The 20,147-nt window shown below is 48.3% G+C and overlaps 2 gene segments (V, D, J or C); both read right to left on the bottom strand.

Annotated features, from left to right (window-relative positions):
• LOC100076640 overlaps positions 1-20,147 on the bottom strand; it is a 343,932-nt gene that overhangs the window by 320,529 nt on the left and 3,256 nt on the right.
• Positions 13,667-14,672, bottom strand: LOC103168662. The segment is given in 2 exon segments: positions 13,667-14,465; positions 14,553-14,672. Coding segments are annotated over 2 exon segments (468 nt in total).

The following is a 20,147-nucleotide window of genomic DNA, read 5'->3' as shown; positions in this document are numbered from 1 at the left end:
CTGATGCACAATCCTCTACAAACTGGCATTCCAACCATATGAATTCCTTGATTACTGTTCTGCTGCTCAGACCTGAGTCCTCAGAAACAATGGCAAAGTTAGGAGGCAGACAGGGAATGTTACTACACCTGGAAGAAGTCACAATGGTGGAAGAACACATTCCAGTTGGAAAAACCTACAAGGGAAAAACTCACTAATGAACCCGGCAAACAACTTAATTCCAAAATGTTTTCAGTTAGCAAATGATCTAAAAACCCAAGTCCCACCACATGGTCTAGTGTAGATAACTTTTTGATATCAGAACCCTAAATTAAGCAGTACATACTTTGCTAATGTGAGAAACCACCTTCTCCTATCTGTATCTCTACTCCAAGAAACTCTCGGCAAACACCCAACCTCCTTTGCCTAAAATGGTTTCTATTCTGACCACCAGAGTTCCCCAGTCCACGTTCCCCCCACCCCTGAGCCTCTTCCTGCCTCCTCCAGGTGTGACACTCTATCTCACCTACTCCTGCTCAGATCCAACTACCTAGCATGGGAGGGTAGGGGACAAGTCATTAAGGGGTGGAGATTCAGGTAAAAAGTGCCCCTCCACTATCTCTCATTTCTCTTACAGTGATGAAGATGAGAGGAATGTGCCTCATCCTTTTGCACAGTTCTCCTCTCCACTGCAAGACTCTGGTTCAATGTCCAGATCCCAGGAGTTGTAATGGGGACAGTCTGTGAGAATCGAGGCAGCTTTCCCCTAAGAACAGTGGGTCTTCATGAGAGCTCTTGGGCTCAAGGTCCCTGATAAAAACTGCCTGTTTGATCCCCTGGGGATGGGAAACGGGAAGATGACAGGAAGGTGGAAATAGGGCTATAAACTTTGGTCAGGTAAAGATATGGATTTGTATGGGGATGTATAATTTCTGGGGTAGCATGAATCCCCTTGTTTTCAGAGCTGGGAGTTCCCTAATAGGACACTGGCTCAGCCCAGTGGCAAACTTTTCAGTTTTTCACAGGAATTGTGCTGTGCGATGGACAGAGTTTACAATCTCGGTATTAATGGCCACCTTACCAGGAATTGCATACATAAAAGCGCTTAAGGAAAGAGCATATTGTCCCTGGGGGGAGAGTTGTGTGCTGGGCAAGGAGAGGAAACAGCAGACACTGAACTCTCTCGCTCCCCATCTGCTCCTCGAACTGGGCTCCTGGTGGCTCAGTGGGTGCTGAGCGCCCCCTGATGCCCAACCCCCTCCTGACTGCCTGCAGGGGAAGGTTTGTGTCTGGGCACACCCTCACTGCCCTGCAACGTGTGTCTCTCTCTTACACAATAATACAGGGCCGTGTCCTCGGTTTTCAGGCTGTTCATTTGCAGAGGCAGCAAGCTGTTGGCGTTATCCCTGGAGATGGTGAATCTGTCTTTCACCGATGAGGTGTATTCTGTAGTTTGTGAATGAGCTTGGTTACGTATCGCAGCGACCCACTCCAGCTCCTTCCCTGGAGCCTGGCAGCACCAGTACATGCAGTAGTCACTGAAGGTGAATCCAGAGGCTTTACAAGAGAGGCGGAGAGACTCCTCGGACTGTATCACGTCTCCCCCGTACTCCACCACTTGAACCTCCCCCAGGATACCTGCAAACACAGAGATAGTATGTGTCATTAGAACAAATCACACACAGAGAGGCCCACAGAGACACACCCAATCACCAGTTATCCATGTCTCACATCTTTTGCCAAATTACCTTGGAGCAGAGTCAGGATGGAAACCAAAGTAAGGGCAGACTGCATGGTGGGGACTTTGGGCACAGCTCTGGAGCAGAAGGGGAATGACACTGACAGTGAAGCTGGGGCTCCTCTCCCAGAGCTGTAGGAACAGTGGCCTTGCAGGGTTTAGTCAGGGCTGGAGTATCCCCATTTGCATCTCTTCTATAAGGGCAGAGCAGTTGCCCCCTGGGGTTCAGTTCTCTATCCTCAGCTACAGAAATGAGGACACAATGGAGGCACAGTTCCTAATTCCTGGAGATGCAGACAAAGATGCTAGTGGATATTGGGAGGAATGAGAAAATTCATGTTATGACTGGGGAAAAAAGACTAAGGATGTCCCCTTTCTGATGCTCCTCATTCCAAAAATTGTCATTCAATCCACATAAATTCTGTGGTTACTGTGCTACAGCTCATCAGACCTGACAGCTCAGAAATGATGGCAAAGTTGGAGACAAAGACAGGGAATGTCATTCTACTCTTAAGAATCAGTCACAGCGGTGTGACTGAACAATGGCAGAACATACTGCCATTGGAGAAACCTGCAAGGAAGAGACTCACCAATAAACCTGGTAAGCAAAGAAGTTCCAAAACATTTCAGCTGATGTAGTGAATACACTCCAAAGGGATGTGCCAAACACTGTAATCTGTGGTTAACCTTTTAGTATCAGACCCCTAAATTAAAATGAAGCCTGCTTCCCTGATGCAAAAGGCAACCATTCCTATTCTTTGTCCTCAACCCCAAAACACAATCAGCAAACACTAATCTTTCCCAATCCAAGAGGGTCCCCACCCCTGCCCTTGGGTCCCTTGCTCCATCTCCCCTTTACAGGTCTAATACACTATCACCTCTGCTCCTGCTCTGACCCCCAAATTTGACACCTGAAGAAGGGTTGGGGACAGGTCCCCGCAAGGGTGGAGATTCAGGTTGATGAGTGTCATTCCCCCCTAATATGTCCCCATATATGCAGTGATGACAAAAAGAGAAGTATGTGTCATCCTGAGACAATTCTCCTCCACCTTGCAGCATTCTGGGTTCAGGATCCAGAATCCAGTGCTTAGGTTGGGACAATCCCTGAGGTTCAAGGCAACTTTCCCTCAAGAACAGAGGATGTTCCTGAGGGCTGCTGGGCTCAGGGCTCCTGCCTACCCCTCCCCTGGACAAGGGTCCCTGATGGAACCTGGCCGGCCAGGTTCCTGGGTCTTTGTGCACTGAGGGACATGTAGATCAGGGAAGGGATGACAAGGAGCTGGAGATGGGGATGCAAACTTTGGCAGGGAAAAGATACAGGTTTATGTGGGGATGTATGACCTATGGGGCGGGTTGAGTTCTCTGGATTCTGGATTCTCTGGAATCCCCTAATTCACCACTAGCCAGGCCCAACTGTAAAACTTCCCAGAGTCTATCCAGGGACTGAGACGCATGATGAACAGAGTTATGATCCCTTTTTTAACATCCACCATAGCAGGAACTGCACACTTACAGGGCCATAAGGGTAACAGAGTCAGGAAGAAGGGGGTGATCCCTGGGAGAAAATTGTGTGCTGGGCAGTGAGAGGAAACCACAGAAACTGAAAAGAAACTCCTTCTCTGCCACATTCTCCACCTGCTCCTAGAACTGGGCTACATGTGCTCAGTGGATCCTGAGCACCCCCTTTGGCCCAGCCTCCTCCTAATCACCTGGAGAGGAATTTTGTGCCTGGGATCAGACTCACTTTCCTGCACTGTGTGTCTTGCACAGTAATACACTGCCTTGTCTGAGGGTGTCATGCTGTTCAGCTGCAGAGAGAACTCATTCTTCAAAGTGTCTCTGGAGATGGAGGATCGACTCTTGAAAGAAGAGGCATAGCTGGTGCTGCCTTGATAAACTAGCTATCTACCCCATCCACTCCAGCCCATTCTCCTCTAACTAACGGATCCATTGCAGGTAGTAAACACTAGTTGTGACACAGGAGAGTCTGAGGGACTCTGAGGGCTTCATAATTCCTGGGCCAGACTCTGTCAGCTGGATCTCAGACAGGACCCCTGGGAACAAGGAGAGACACAGTGAATGCCACACAGGAGAGACTTGTTCTCCATCTCCCTCTTTCTGAAATCATACAGACACTCACAGCTGGGAGCTGTCAGCAGAGAAAGGTGCAGCCACCAGGATTTCATGTTCTTCTAGACCAGGAAAACCATGTCTTCCCAGAGACCTCCAGGCCAGGCTCAAGACAGAAATGACCCTTCCCAGCATGGGGCTATTTCATCTGGGAGCCTTGGGTAGGGGGTGGGTGGGATTTGTATGTGAGAGTCCCACTCCAGTTAAAAAGAGAAGAGCTCTGTGCTTGGGGGAGTCTGCTCTGTGCTTTCTAAGGGATGGAGAGAACTGATTTTTGCCTTGGCCCTCAGCTCTGGTCAAGTCTTCATTATGCAAGTATTATCTGAATTCCTTGGGGTTGGACACGGATCTGACATAGGTAGGCTGTGGTTACAGACTGAGTGACACTGTGGGTAAATGTCCTCCATACAGCCATTTCGAATCAGACCTCCCTACTACCTCCAATCAACATTTCCCACCTTGTGACAACCAACGCCCCCCTGCCCCCAAAAATAAGTTTTGAAAAACAGAAAAATATTCCCAATTTACAAATGGAAAAATGCAGGCTTAGAAAATATAAAAGATAGATTAGTCAGGCAAAAGTGTTTTTTGGAGGTGCCAAGGCTGAAAGGTACCTGTTTATCCAACAGTCAGCTTAAAGCGGGCTCTGTAGTCTTGCAGGTCTTGTTCAACATGTGTCATGCTCAATGTCAAGAATGCAAACAGGGACATGGAAATTGAAGTATGAATTTACCAGGGAAACGCAACTAATTTACCACTCTACCTAGAGCTACTGTGTGTTGATGCCTGGGTCCTGAGACCCAACAAGACTCACAGATTATTATCAGTCACCTCAATGTCATAGAGCAATACAGATTGAATGAAGACTGAAGGAAACTGAGGTTGTGTGTTGGCCTACACTGGGAAGCTGGTCACTCTTCCAGGCTTTATTTTGCTAAGGTAAGGACCTTAGTGGTTTCTCAGCAATGAATGAATATTGTGCTCTCCCAAATGCTTAGTACAGTACTCTGCATGCAATAAGTATTCAATAAGTACTACTGACTGACATTCTTTGATTGCCAAACAGCATCCTCCTGATTACTATGATTACTATGTGCCAGGCAGTGTACCGAATGCTGGGCTAGATACAAACTAATAAAGTTGGATACAGTCCTTGTCACATTTGGAGTTCAGAGTCTAAATCTCCACTACAGATGAGGTAACTGAGGCACAGAGAATTGAAGTGTCTTATCCAAGGTCATACAGCAGACGCGTGGCAGAGTTGGGATTAGGACCGAGATTGTTCTGACTCCCAGGCTGTTGCTCTTTCCACTAGGCCAAACTGTATACTACCAGACTTCCTGAAGCCTGAGACCTAAGCTGGACACTGTCCCACAATGCACGGGGGGCAGATTCATTAATTCATTCAATCAGACATTAGCATAAATAAATATGTAATGGGTATAAATCAAAGTGCTGTGGGGCTGATGGAGGGGTGAATAAAGGGAGCAAACTCAAGTGCAAGGGCACAGAAAAGGGAGAGGGAGAAGAGGAATTGAAGGCTTATTTAGGAAAGGCTACTTGGAGGAGAGGCTCCCTTGTCATTATCTGCCCAGACAGTTGAAGACCTGGAATAAGTTAAATGCACCTTGACCTGGAAGATCAGCTGCAGACTTCCCAGGGTCTGCCTGAGAGAAGGAGCTCCAGAGGAGGAATGTAGATCTTTAATCCTCCAACTGAACATGATTCAAGAAGAGGTCCAAATTCAGTCTGGAACATATGAATTTTATGGTAGGCCTGAATTCATGGGAAATATCTATGTGAATTACTGCTGTTTCATAGGAAGCTGGGCACCACAGCTATATTATGAACAAGTGAAAGAGTAGGGAAAGGTTTTGTTTTATTCTAGTATTTGCTTTAATCATTTCAACCAACTATTCTTATCATTTTTATTTTCTGCTTTTGATACTTTTATGAACTGAGTAATCAGGCTCTTTCTCTACCATGCTTAAGAGTGGTTCTCGTGTGTTTATAGCCTATGAATACACACACTTTTCCCAGGTATCAGACCTCCTCCCTTCCTTTGTTTCCTGCTTCTGCCCCTCTCTGTCTCCTTCCCTGCACCACAGCCTGTCTGTGTGGGTCTCTGGAGGTCTGTGTTGGTTTGTTGCCTGAGTATAATGGGATCACATTTCTACAAAGTATATTTACTGACATAATTGCAAGCATTGCATAGTAATCTGTGAATTTTGAAATATATTTCAGAATTGATTCCATTCGGTTTATATTTAATCTGAATTGCATGGCCACTTGTCCCGCTGCCTTGAAGGGATTTTTTTATTCATTAGACGTAGAAAAAATCAAGCTCTGGTTCCCATTTAATTTTACATCCCGATTTACATCCTTATTAATAGAATTAACGATTAGTCTTAGAGGCCAGGGCTGTTGTCTGCGGTCTCTGCTACTCTGCTTCCCCAGCCAGTTGCAGCCTAGGAATCCTCCCAGGGTTTCTGACAGGCACAGAATGTGGTTTCTCTCACTGTGCCTGCAGCACAGTAATAGAGGGCCGTGTCCTCGGTTTTCAGGCTGTTCATTTGCAAACTCAGGAGGCTGTTGGCCTTGTCCCAGGAGATGGTGAATCGGTCTTTCACAGAGTCTGCATAGTTTATGTAGTTCCCATTACTTTTAACCTGAGTGACCCACTCGAGCCCCTTCCCTGGAGCCTGCCGGACCCAGTGCATGTAGTAGCTGCTGTAGGTCAATCCGGAGGCTTTACAGGAGAGGCGCAGAGACCCGCCAGGCTGTCTCAAGTCTCCCCCAGACTCCACCAGCTGGGCACCCTGCACACCTGAAATACAGAAAAAGCATCAGTTGTAAAAACAAATTCACTCACTCACATATGCTATTTACATTAGTCACATCTTCCTCCATTTACCTTGGAGCAGGGTCAGGATGGAAAGCACACTGAGGACAGACTGCATGGTGGGGACTATGAGGACAGTTCTGGGGACAGGAAGGGAACAGCACAGACAGAGGATCTGGGGCTCCTCTCCCAGAGCTGCAGGGACAGGGGCCAGTGCAGGCTTTAATCAGGGCTGGAGGGGTCTAATTTGCATCTCCTCCTCTCTATAAAGGCACAGCAGCCACCTCCTGGGATTGAGTCCCTGCCCTCTGCCTCAGACAGAAGTGTCCAGCAGAAGCCCTGGTCAGATTCCCAGAGATACAGAGAGAGATACCTTCAGGCATTGGTAGGAATGAGATGAATCGCACCGCGATTGAGAGAAAAAAAACAACCCAGAGACTGTCTGACTTCTGATGCGCAATCCTCTACAAACTGGCATTCCAACCATATGAATTCCTTGATTACTGTTCTGCTGCTCAGACCTGAGTCCTCAGAAACAATAGCAAAGTTGGAAGGCAGACAGGGAATGTTACTACACCCGGAAGAAGTCACAATGGTGGAAGAACACATTCTAGTTGGAAAAACCTACAAGGGAAAAACTCACTAATGAACCCAGCAAACAACTTAGTTCCAAAATGTTTTCAGTTAGCAAATGATCTAAAAACCCAAGTCCCACCACATGGTCGTGTGGATAACTTTTTAATTTCAGACCCCTAAATTAAAGCAGGACACACTTTGCTAATGTGAGAAACCACCTTCTCCTGTCTGTATCTCTAGAAAAACTTGGCAAACACCCAAACTCCCTTGCCTAAAATGGTCTCTGTCCTGTTCACCAGGGTTCCCCAATGCAGGTCCCCCCAACCCTGAGCCTCTTCCTGCCTCCTCCAGGTTTGACACTCTATCACACCTGCTGCTACTCAGGTCCACTGACCTAGCATGGGAGTCTTGGGGACAAGTCAATAAGGGGTGGAGATTCCAGTAAAAAGTGACCTTCCATCATCTCCCATTTCTCTGCAGTGGTGAAGATGAGAGGAATGTGCCTCATCCTAAGGCAGTTCTCCTCCCCACTGCAGGACTCTGAGTTTAATGTCCAAATCCCAGGAGTTGTCATGGGGACAGTCTGTGAGAGTCGAGACAGCTTTCCCCTAAGGACAGTGGGTGTTCATGAGAGCTAGTGGGCTCAGGATCCCTGATGAACTCTGCCTGGCTGAGCCCCTGGGGATGAGAAACAGGGGTAGATGACAGGAAGCTGCAAATAGGGCTATAAACCTTGTTCAGGTAGAGATGTGGATTTGTGTGGGGATGTATAATTTATGGGGCAGCGTGCATCCCCGGGATTCCAGGGCTGAGAGTTTCCTAATAGGACATTGGCTTAGCCCAGTGGCAAACCTTTCAGTTTTCAGGAATTGAGCTGTGTGATGCACAGAGTTATAATCAATGTGTTAAGGGCCACCTTACCAGCAATTGCACACATAAAAGCGCTTAAGGGTAACAGCCTCAGGAAGGAGCATATTGTCCCTGGGGGAAAGCTGTGTGCTGGGCAAAGACAGGAAACCACATATACTGAACATTCTTGCTCTCCATCTGGTCCTCGAACTGAACTCCTGGTGGCTCAGTGACTGCTGAGCGCCCCCTGATGCCCAGCACCCACCTGACCGCCTGAGGGGGAAGGTTTGTGTCTGGGCACAAATTCACTGCCCTGCAACGTGTGTCTCTCTCTTACACAATAATACAGGGCCGTGTCCTCGGTTTTCAGGCTGTTCATTTGCAGATGCAGCAAGCTGTTGGCATTATCCCTGGAGATGGTGAATCTGTCTTTCACCGACGAGGCATATTCTGTAGTTTGTGAATGGGCTTGGTTACGTATCGCAGCGACCCACTCCAGCCCCTTCCCTGGAGCCTGGCGGAACCAATACATGCAGTAGTCACTGAAGGTGAATCCAGAGGCTTTACAAGAGAGGCGGAGAGATCCCTCGGGCTGTGTCACGTCTCCCCCGGACTCCACCAGTTGAACCTCACCCAGGATACCTGCAAACACAGAGATAGTATGAATCATCAGAACTGTCACACACACAGAGACACAGACACAGACACACACACACACAAGTTATCCATGTTTCACATCTTTTGCCCAAGTACCTTGGAGCAGGGTCAGGATGGAAACCAAAGTAAGGGCAGACTGCATGGTGGGGACTTTGGGCACAGCTCTGGAGCAGAAGGCAAATGACACTGCCAGTGGAGCTGGGGCTCCTCTCCCAGAGCTGCAGGAACAGTGGCCGTCAGAGGTTTTAGTCAGGGCTGGAGTTTCCCCATTTGCATCTCCTCCTCTCTATAAGGGCACAGCAGTTGTTCCCTGGGGTTGAGTTCTCTATCCTAAGCCACAGAAAGGAGGACACAGGAGAGGTACAGTTCAAAATTCCTGGAGATACAGACAGAGATGCTAGTGGACACTGGTAGAAATGAGAAAAATCATGTAATGACTGGGGAAAAAAGACTAAGGATGTTCCCTTTCTGATGCTCCTCCTTCCAAAAATTGTCATTCAATCCACATAAATTCTGTGGTTACTGTGCTACAGCACAGCAGACCTGAGAGCTCAGAAATGATGGCAAAGTTGGAGACAATGACAGGTAATGTCACTCTACTCTTCAGAATCAGTCACACTAGTGTGACTGAACAGTGGCAGAACATACTGCTGTTGGAGAAACCTGCAAGGAAGAGACTTATCCATAAACCTAGTAAGCAAAGAAGTTCCAAAACATTCCAACTAATGTAGTGAATATAATCCTAAGGGATGTCCCAAACATTGTAATCTGTGGATAACCTTTTTAGTATCAGACCCCTAAATTGAAATGATGCATGCTTCACCGATGCAAAAGGCAACCTTCCCTACTCTTTGACCTCAACCCCAAAACACACTCAGCAAGCACTAATCTTTCCCAATCCAAGAGGGTCCCCACCCCTGCCCTTGGGTCCCTTGCTCCACATCCCCTTTACAGGTGTAATACACTATCACCTATGCTGCTGCTCTGACCCTGAAATCTGTCACCTGAAGAGGTGGGGTCAGGTCACTGCAAGGGTGGAAATTCAGGTTGATGAGTGTCATTCCCCCCCATTATGTCCCCGTCTCTGCAGTGATGACAAAAAAAGTAGTGTGTGTCATCCTGAGACAGTTCTTCTCCACCTTGCAGCATTCTGGATTCACTATCACTGGTTGGGATGGGTTGGGGACAATCCCTGAGGTTCAAGGCAACTTTCCCCCAAGGACAGCAGATGTTCCTAAGGACTCCTGGGCTCAGGGCTCCTACCTACCCCACCCCTGGGCATGGGTCTGATGGAACCTGGCCTGCTGGGTTCCTGGGTCTTTGTGCACTGAGAGACTTGTAGATCAGGGAGGGATGAAATGGAGATGGGGATGCAAACTTTGGCAGGGGAAAAGACACAGGTTTGTGTGGGGATGTAAGACCTATGGGGCGGGTTGAGTTCTCTGGATTCTGGATTCTCTGGAATCCCCTAATTCGCCACTGGCCAGACCCAACTGTAAACTTCCCAGAGTTCGACCCAGGGATTGAGATGCATGATGCACAGAGTTATGATGCCTTTTTTAATGTCCACCTTAGCAGGAACTGCACACTTAAAGGGCCATAAGGGTAACAGAGTCAGGAAGGAGTGGGTGATACCTAGGAGAAAGTTGTGTGCTGGGTAGTGAGAAGAAACCACAGAAACTGAAAAGAAACTCCTTCTCTGTCAAGCTTTCCACCTGCTCCTGGAACTGGGCTCCATATGCTTAGTGGATCCTGAACACCCCCTTCTGCCCAGCCTCCTCCTGACTGCCTGGAGGGGAATGTTTGTGCCTGGGATCACACTCACTTCCCTACACTGTGTGTTTTGCACAATAGTACACGACCATGTCTGTTGGTGTCATGCGATTCAGCTGCAGAGAGAACTCATTCTTTGAAGTGTCTCTGGAGATGGAGATTTGACTCTTGAAAGAAGAGGCATAGCTGGTGACGAATCCAGTGCCAGTAGTAAGCCCTGGTTGTGATGGAGAAGCCAGAGACCACACAGGAGAGTCTGAGGGACTCTGAGGGCTTCACCACCCCTGGGCCAGGCTCTGTCAGCTAGATCTCAGAAAGAACCCTTGTGAAAAGGAGACACAGTTAATGCCCCAAAGCAGAGACTTGTTCTCCAACTCCCTCTTTCTGAAATCAAACAGATATTCACAGTGGGGAACTGTCACCAGAGAGAGAAACAGCCACCAGGATTTCATGTTCTTCTAGGCCAGGAAAACTACACCTTCTCCAGAGACCTCCAGGCCAGGCTCAAGACAGAGACTGGCCCTTGCCAGCATGGGGATGCTATTTCATACGGGAGCCTTGGGTCGGGGGTCGGTGTGATTTGTATGGGGGAGTCTCACTCCAGGTAAAAAGGGGAGGGCTCTGTGCTTGGGGGATTCTGTCCTGTGCTGTGTCAGGGATGGAGAGAATTGATTTTTGCCTGTGCCCTCAGCTCTGGTCAAGACTTCATTATCCAAGAATTATCTCAATTCCTTGGGGATGGACAGGGATCTGACATAGGTAGGCTGTGGTTACAGACTGAGTTGACACTGTGGATAAATGTCCTCCATACAGCCATTTCAACTCAGACCTCCCCACTACCTCCAATCAACATTTCCCACCTTGTGACAACCCTCCCCATGAAAATGGATTTTGAAAAACAGAAAAATATTCCCAATTTACAAATGGAAAAATGCAGGCTTCGAAAATATTAAAGTTAGATTAGTCAAGCCAAGTGTTTTTTGGAGGTGCCGTGGCTGAAAAGTCCCTGTTTATCCCACAGTCTGCTTAAAGCCGGGCTTGAAATCTTGCAGTTCTTATTCAACATGTTTCATGCTCCATGTCAAGAATGCAACCAGGGACATGGAAACTGGAGTGCAAATTTACCAGGGAAACACTACCAGTACCACACTACCTGGAGTTGCTGTATACTGATGGCTGGGTCCTGAGACCCAACAAGACTCACAGATGGTTTTCTGTTACTTCAGTGTCATACAGCAATACAGATTGAATGAAGACTGAAGTAAACTGAGGTTGTGCACTGACCTATGCTGGGAAGCTGGTCATGCTACCAGGCTTTTTTTTTTCTATGCTTTTTAAGTGCTTACTATGCACCAGCAGTGTACTGAATGCTGGGGTAGATACAAGCCATTAAAGTCGGACACAGTCCTTGTCGCAGCCGGATTTCACAGTCTTAATCTCCACTACAGATGAGGTAACTGGGGCACAGAGAATTGAAGTGACTAGTCCAAGGCCATACAGCAGACACATGGTAGAGCTGGGATTAGAACCAAGATCATTCTGACTCCCAGGCTGTTGCTCTTTCTACTAAGCCAAACTGCACACTAGCAGACTTCCTGAAGCCTGTGTCCTAAACTGGACACTGTCCCACAATGCACGGGGGGCAGATTCATTCATTTATTCAATCGCTATATTGAGCGCTTCCTATGTGCAGAGCATTGTACTACGCATATGGAATGTACAATTTTGCAACAGATAGAGGCAATCCCTGTCCAACAATGGGGTCACAGTTTAAATGGGATAGATCAAGAAAATACTGAATGAAGAAAGTCAGCATAGCTTGGGGGAAATTAATGGAGGTTGTGAAACAACCAAGAATCAAATGTCACATGGAATCAAAGCTTTATTGCATCACAGGGTGGGCAAGTGCAGAAAATCAGTGCTAGCAAGATGCACAAGGTACTGCTGTGGGGGAAAACGTGCATGGGGAAGGGAGAATCCATGATATTAAGATGGTGCAAAGCACTACCTCAAACCATGCAACACAGCATGGACTGATGGGAGACCATGGCATTAGGCAAAGTAGCAGTGAGGAGTGGAATTGGTCTCCCTGAGCTGAGATTCTGTGGACCCAGGAAGACACAGAGACAATCTGCAGAAAAAATAGAGACAGACCTGCAAGCAGAAACTGCAGCCATCCTGAAGGATCCGTTCAGCACCGGTCACACACATGGATAAGAGTTCTCCTGTGAAAGTGCCATCTATGAAAATGGGTTGCAAATAGTTATGACAAATGCTCTCCCAGTTGCACCAAACACCGAATCAATGTCCTATTTATTGAGTGCTTCCTGTGTGCAGAGCACTGAACTAAGTTCTTGGGAGAGTGCAATACAACAGTATAGCAGCACAGATAGACCCATTTTCTGCCCACAATGTGCTTACATCTAGAGGAGGAAGCAGACATTAATATAAATGAATATGTTATGGGTATGAATCAAAGTGCTGTGGGGCTAATGAGGGGTGAATAAAGGGAGCAAACTCAAATGCAAGAGCAACAGAAAAGGAAGTGGGAGAAGAAGAATTGAGGGCTTATTTAGGAAAAGCCACTTGGAGGAGAGGCTCCCATGTCATTATCTGTCCAGACAGTTGAAGACCTGGAATAGGTTAAGTGCATCTTGACCTGGAAGATCAGCTGCAGACTTCTCAGGGCCTGCCTGAGGGAAATACCCTGCACATCAATGCCAGTCAGCAAGGAGAACCTGCCCACCTGAGGACATCAGCTGGAACTCAGCCAATTCCCGAGAAGGGCTTGGGGAAAGTGGCAAGTGGAGAGTGGGCAGAAAGGTTTGAGAAGCTCCAGAGGAGGAAGGCAGATCTTTCATCCTCCAACTGAACACGATCCAAGAAAAGGCCCTAATTCTGCCTGGGACATAAGCATTTTATGGTAGGCCTGAATTCATGAGTAATATCATGGGTAGTTGGACACAGTAGTTGTCTGCTTTTGACACTTTTTTGGACTGAGTAAGCAGACTCTTTCTCTACCATATGTAAAGATGGTTCTCGTGTGTGTATAGTCTATGAATGCATATACTCTCCACAGGCATCAGCGCTTCCTGTGCAGAGCGCTTCTTTGCTTCCTTGGCTTCCTGCTTCTGCCCCTTTGTGTCTCCTTCCCTGCACCAGAGCCTGTCTGTGTGGGTCTCTGGGGTCCGTGTTATGTCACTGCCTGAGAATAGTGGGATCTCATTTATGCAAACATTTGGTTTACTGACTGAATTGCAAACACTGTAAACTAAACTGTGAATCCTGAAACACAATTCAGGATAGATTCCATTAGGTTCATAGTTAATCTGAATTGCGTTGTCACTCATCCGGCTGCCTTGGAGGGATTTTCTGAGATATTTATTAGATGTAGGAAAAATCAAGCTCTGATTCCCATTTAATTTTACATACTGATGGAATTTGGTGCTAGGGTTTGTTTTGGAATTGTTAGCAACCTTAGTAGAATTAATGATTGGTCTTAGAGGCCCGGGCTGTTGTCTGTGGTCTCTGCTGCTCTGCTTCCCCAGCCAGCTGCAGCCCAGAAATCCTCCCAGGGTTTCTGACAAGCACAGAATGTGGTTTCTCTCACTGTGTCTGTAGCACAGTAATAGAGGGCCGTGTCCTCGGTTTTCAGGCTGTTCATTTGCAAACTCAGGAGGCTGCTGGCCTTATCCCAGGAGATGGTGAATCGGCCTTTCACAGAGTCCGCATAGTTAGTGCTACTACCATACACATCAACCTGAGCGACCCACTCCAGCCCCTTCCCTGGAGCCTGCCGGACCCAGTTCATGTAGTAGTAGCTGCTGGTCAATCCGGAGGCTTTACAGGAGAGGCTCAGAGATCCGCCAGGCTGTTTCAAGTCTCCCCCAGACTCCACCAGCTGGACATCACCCTGCACACCTGAAACACAGAAACAGCATCAATCATGAAAACAGATTCACTCACTCATATATGTTATTTGTATTAGTCACATCTTCCCCCACTTACCTTGGAGCAGGGCCAGGATAGAAAGCAGACTGAGGGCAGACTGCATGGTGGGGGCTATGAGGACCAGTTTTGGGGGCAGGAAGGGAACAGCACAAACAGAGGATCTGGGGCTCCTCTCTCAGAGCTGCAGAGACAGGGGCCAGTGCAGGCTTTAATCAGGGCTGGAGGAGTCTAATTTGCATCTCTTCCTCTCTATAAAGGCACAGTAGCCATCTCCTGGGATTGAGTCCCTGCCCTCTGCCTCAGTCACAAGGGTCCAGCAGAAGCCCTGATCAGATTCCCAGAGATGCAGAGAGAGATACTTTCAGGCACTGGTAGGAATGAGATGAATCGCATTGTAATTGAGGAAAAAAAAATCCAGAGTCTGCCTTCTGATGCTCAATCCTCTACAAATTGGCATTCAAACCATATGAATTTCTTGATTACTGTTCTGCTTCTCAGAAAGTGAGTCCTCAGAAACAGTAGCAAAGTTAGAAGGCAGACAGGGAATGTCACTACACCCTGAAGAAGTCACAATGGTGGAGGAACACATTCCAGTTGGAAAAACCTATGAGGGAAAGACTCACTAATGAACCCAGCAAACAACTTAGTTCCAAACTGTTTTCAGTTAGCAATTGATCTACAAACTAAAGTCCCACCACACGATCCAGTGAGGATAACTTTTCAATCTCAGACCCCTAAATTAAAGCTGCAAACACTTTGCTAATCTGAGAAACCACCTTCTCCTGTCTGTCTGTATCTCTACCCCAAGACACTCTCGGCAAACACCCAACCTCCCTTTCCTAAGATGGTCTCTGTCCTGACCACGAGGGTTCCCCAGTCCAGGTCCCCCCAACCCTGTGCCTCTTCCTTCCTCCTCCTGGTGTGACTATCACACCTGCTGCTGCTCAGGTCCACCGACCTAGCATGGGAGGGTAGGGGACAAGTCATAGGGGACAAGTCATTAAGGGGTGGAGATTCTGGTAAAAAGTGCCCCTTCACTATCTCCCATTTCTCTGCAGTGATGAAGATGAGAGGAATTTGCCTCATCCTTTTACGCAGTTCTCCTCCCACTGCAAGACTCTGAGTTCAATGTCCAGAACCCAGGAGGTTGTAATAGGGACAGTCTGTGAGAGATGAGGCAGCTTTCCCCTAGGGACAGTGGGTGTTCATGAGAGCTAGTGGGCTCAGGATCCCTGATGAACTCTGCCTGGCTGAGCCCCTGGGGATGTGGAAAGGTGGGGATAACAGGAAGCTGGAATTAGGCTATAAACTTTGGTCAGGTAGAGATGTGAATTAGTGTAGGCATGTTACAATTTATGGGGCAGTGTGAATCCCCTGGATCCCAGGGCTGAGAGTTCCCTAACAGGACACTGGCTCAGCCCAATTGCAAACGTTTTAGCTTTTCAAAGGAATTGAGCTGTGTGATGGACAGGGTGATATGTTAATGGCCACCTTACCAGCAATTGCAATGGCCACCTTACCAGCAATTGCACACATTAAAGCGCTTAAGGCTAAACTAACAGCCTCAGGAACAGTGTATTGTCCGTGGGGGAAAGTTGTGTGCTGGGTAAGGAGAGGAAACAGCACACACTGAACACTCTCGCTCTCAATCTGCTCCTCAAACTGGGCTCCTGATGGCTCAGTGGGTGCTGAGCGGCCCCTGATGCCCAGGCCCCTCCTGACTGCCTGCGGGGGGGAAGGTTTGTGTCTGGCACACCCTCACTGCCCCCTAACGTGTGTCTCTCTCTTACACAGTAATACAGGGCCGTGTCCTCGGTTTTCAGGCTGTTCTTTGCAGATGAAGCAAGCTGTTGGCGTTATCTGGAGATGGTGAATCTGTCTTTCACCGACGAGGCATATTCTGTAGTTTGTGAATGTGCTTGGTTACGTATCGCAGCGACCCACTCCAGCCCCTTCCCCGGAGCCTGGCAGAGCCAGTACATGCAGTAGTCTCTGAAGGTGAAACCAGAGGCTTTACAAGAGAGGCAGAGACCCCTCGGGCTGTGTCACATCTCCCCCAGACCCCACCAGGTGAACCTCTCCCAATACACCTGCAAACACAGAGATAGTGTGGGTTATGAGAACAGTCACACACACACAGACACACACACACACACAAACCAGCACACACACACCAGTTACCCATGTCTCACATCTTTTGCCAAATTATCTTGGAGCAGGGACAGGATGGAAACAAAAGTAAGGGCAGATTGCATGGTGGGGACTTTGGGCACAGCTCTGGAGCAGAAGAGGAATGACACTGACAATGGAGCTGGGGCTCCTTTCCCAGAGCTGTAGGAACAGTGGCCTTGCGGGTTTTAGTCAGGGCTGGAGTATCCCTATTTGCCTCTCCTCCTCCCTATAAGGGCACAGCAGTTGCCCCCTAGGGCTAAGTTCTCCATTCATTCATTCAATAGTATTTATTGAGCGCTTACTATGTGCAGAGCACTGTACTAAGCGCTTGGGATGAACAAGTCGGCAACAGATAGAGACAGTCCCTGCCGTTTGACGGGCTTAAGGTCTAATCGGGGGAGATGGACAGACAAGAACAATGGCAATAAATAGAGTCGAGGGGAAGAATATCTCGTAAAAACAATGGCAACTAAATAGAATTAAGGTGATGTACATTTCATTAACAAAATTAACAAAATAAATAGGGTAATGAAAATATATACAGTTGAGCAGACGAGTACAGTGCTGAGGGGATGGCAAGGGAGAGGGGGAGGAGCAGAGGGAAATGGGGAGAAAAGAGGGTTAAGCTACGGAGAGGTGGAGGGGGGGTGGTAGAGGGAGTAGAGGGAGAAGGGGAGCTCACTCTGGGAAGGCCTCTTGGAGGAGGTGAGTTTTAAGTAGGGTTTTGAAGAGGGGAAGAGAATTAGTTTGGCGGAGGTGAGGAGGGAGGGCGTTCCAGGACCGCGGGAGGACGTGGCCCAGGGGTCGACGGCGGGATAGGCGAGACCAAGGGATGGCGAGGAGGTGGGCGGCGGAGAAGCGGAGCGTGCGGGGTGGGCGGTAGAAAGAGAGAAGGGAGGAGAGGTAGGAAGGGGCAAGGTGATGTAGAACCTCGAAGCCTAGAGTGAGGAGTTTTTGTTTGGAGCGGAGGTTGAACCACTGGAGGTGTTTAAGAAGGGGAGTGGCATGCCCAGAACGTTTCTGCAGGAAGATGAGCCGGGCAGCGGAGTGAAGAATAGACTGGAGTGGGGCGAGAGAGGAGGAAGGGAGGTCAGAGAGAAGGCTGACACAGTAGTCTAGCCGGGATATAACGAGAGCCCGTAGCAGTAAGGTAGCCGTTCGGGTGGAGAGGAAAGGGCGGATCTTGGCAATATTGTAAAGGTGAAACCGGCAGGTCTCGGTAATGGATAGGATGTGTAGGGTGAATGAGAGAGACGAGTCAAGGATGACACCGAGATTGCGGGCCCGAGAGACGGGAAGGATGGTCGTGCCATCCACGGTGATAGGGAAGTCTGGGAGAGGACCGGGTTTGGGAGGGAAGATGAGGAGCTCAGTCTTGCTCATGTTGAGTTTTAGGTGGCGGGCCAACATCCAGGTGGAGACATCCCAGAGGCAGGAGGAGATGCGAGCCTGAAGGGAGGGGGAGAGGACAGGGGCGGAGATGTAGATCTGCGTGTCATCTGTGTAGAGATGGTAGTCAAAGCTGTGAGAGCGAATGAGTTCATTAAGGGAGTGAGTGTAAATGGAGAACAGAAGAGGGCCAAGAACTGACCCTTGAGGAACTCCAACAGTTAAAGGATGGGAGGGGGAGGAGGCGCCAGCGAATGAGACCGAGAATGACTGGCCAGAGAGATAAGAGAACCAGGAGAGGACGGAGTCCGTGAAGCCAAGGTGAGATAAGGTATGGAGGAGGAGGGGATGGTCGACAGTGTCAAAGGCAGCAGAGAGGTCAAGGAGGATTAGAATGGAGTAGGAACCATTGGATTTGGCAAGAAGGAGGTCATGGGTGACCTTAGAGAGAGCAGTCTCGGTAGAGTGGAGGGGACGGAAGCCAGATTGGAGGGGGTCCATGAGAGAATGGGAGTTAAGGAATTCTAAGCAGCGACTGTAGACGACTCGTTCTAGGATTTTGGAAAGGAAGGCTAGTAGGGAGATAGAGCGATAACTGGAGGGGGAAATGGGGTCAAGAGCAGGTTTTTTTAGGATGGGGGAGACGTGGGCATGTTTGAAGGCAGAGGGGAAGGAGCCATTGGAGATTGAGTAGTTAAAAATAGAAGTTAAGGAAGTGAGGAGGGCAGGGGCGATGGTTTTAATAAGGTGAGAGGGAATGGGGTCTGAAGCGCAGGTGGAGGGGGTGGCACTTGCGAGGAGGGAGGAGATCTCCTCTGAGGATACTGCAGGGAAGGATGGAAAAGTAGGGGAGAGGGTTGGTGGGGGGGAGGGGAGAGGTGGAGGGGTGACTTTGGGGAGCTCAGACCTGATTGTGTTGATTTTTGTGATGAAATAGGTGGCCAGATCATTGCCTCAGGCACAGAAATGAGGACACAGCGGAGGCATAGTTCCCAATTCCTGGAGATGTAGACAGAGATGCTAGTGGACATTGGCAAGAATGAGAAAAATCATGTTATGACTGGGGAAAAAAGACTAAGGATATCCCCTTTCTGATGCTCCCCCTTCCAAAAATTGTCATTCAATCCACATAAATTACTGTGCTACAGCTCATCAGACCTGAGAGCTCAAAAATTATGGCAAAGTTGGAGATAAAGACAGGGAATGTCACTCTACTCTTAAGAATCAGTCACAGTGTTGTGACTGAACAGTGGCAGAACATACTGCCGTTGGAGAAACCTGCAGGAAAGAGACTCACCAATAAACTTAGGAAGCAAAGAAGTTCCAAAACATTTCAGCTGATGTAGTGAATATACTCCAAAGGGATGTCCCAAATACTGTAAGCTGTGGATAACCTTTTAGTATCAGACCCCTAAATTAAAATGAAGCATGCTTCATCGATGTAAAAGACAACCTTCCCTACTTTTTGACCTCAACCCCAAAACACAATCAGCAAACACTAATCTTTCCCAATCCAAGAGGGTCCCCACCCCTGCCCTTGGGTCCCTTGCTCCACCTCCCCTTTACAGGTGTAATACACTATCACCTCTGCTCCTCCTCTGACCCCCAAATCTGGGGCTATTTCACCTGGGAGCCTTGGGTGGGGGGTGGGGGGGATTTGCACTGGGGAGTCTCACTCCAGTTAAAAAGGGGAGGGCTCTGTGCTTGAGGAAGTCTGTCCTGTGCTTTCTAAGGGATGGAGAGAATTGATTTTTGCCTGTGCCCTCAGCTCTGGTCAAGACTTCATTATCCAAGAATTATCTCAATTCACTGGGGATGGACCTGGATCTGACATAGGTAGACTGTGGTTACAGACTGAGTGACACTGTGGGTAAATTCCTTCCATACAGCCATTTCGACTCAGAACTCCCCACTACCTCCAATCATCATTTCCCACCTTGTGACAACCTTCCCCCCGAAAATAGATTTTGAAAAAAAGAAAAATATTCTCAATTTACAAATGGAAAAATGCAGGATTAGTCAAGCAAAAGTTTTTTTTTGGAGGTGCCTTGGCTGAAAAGTCCCTGTTTATCCCAGAGTCAGGTTAAAGCT

This window comes from Ornithorhynchus anatinus, chromosome 14 (assembly GCF_004115215.2).
Source record: "Ornithorhynchus anatinus isolate Pmale09 chromosome 14, mOrnAna1.pri.v4, whole genome shotgun sequence".
Classification (NCBI taxonomy): Eukaryota; Metazoa; Chordata; class Mammalia; order Monotremata; family Ornithorhynchidae; genus Ornithorhynchus; species Ornithorhynchus anatinus.
Note: the sequence above shows the minus strand (reverse complement) of the source record. Positions and strands in the feature narration are given on the sequence as shown.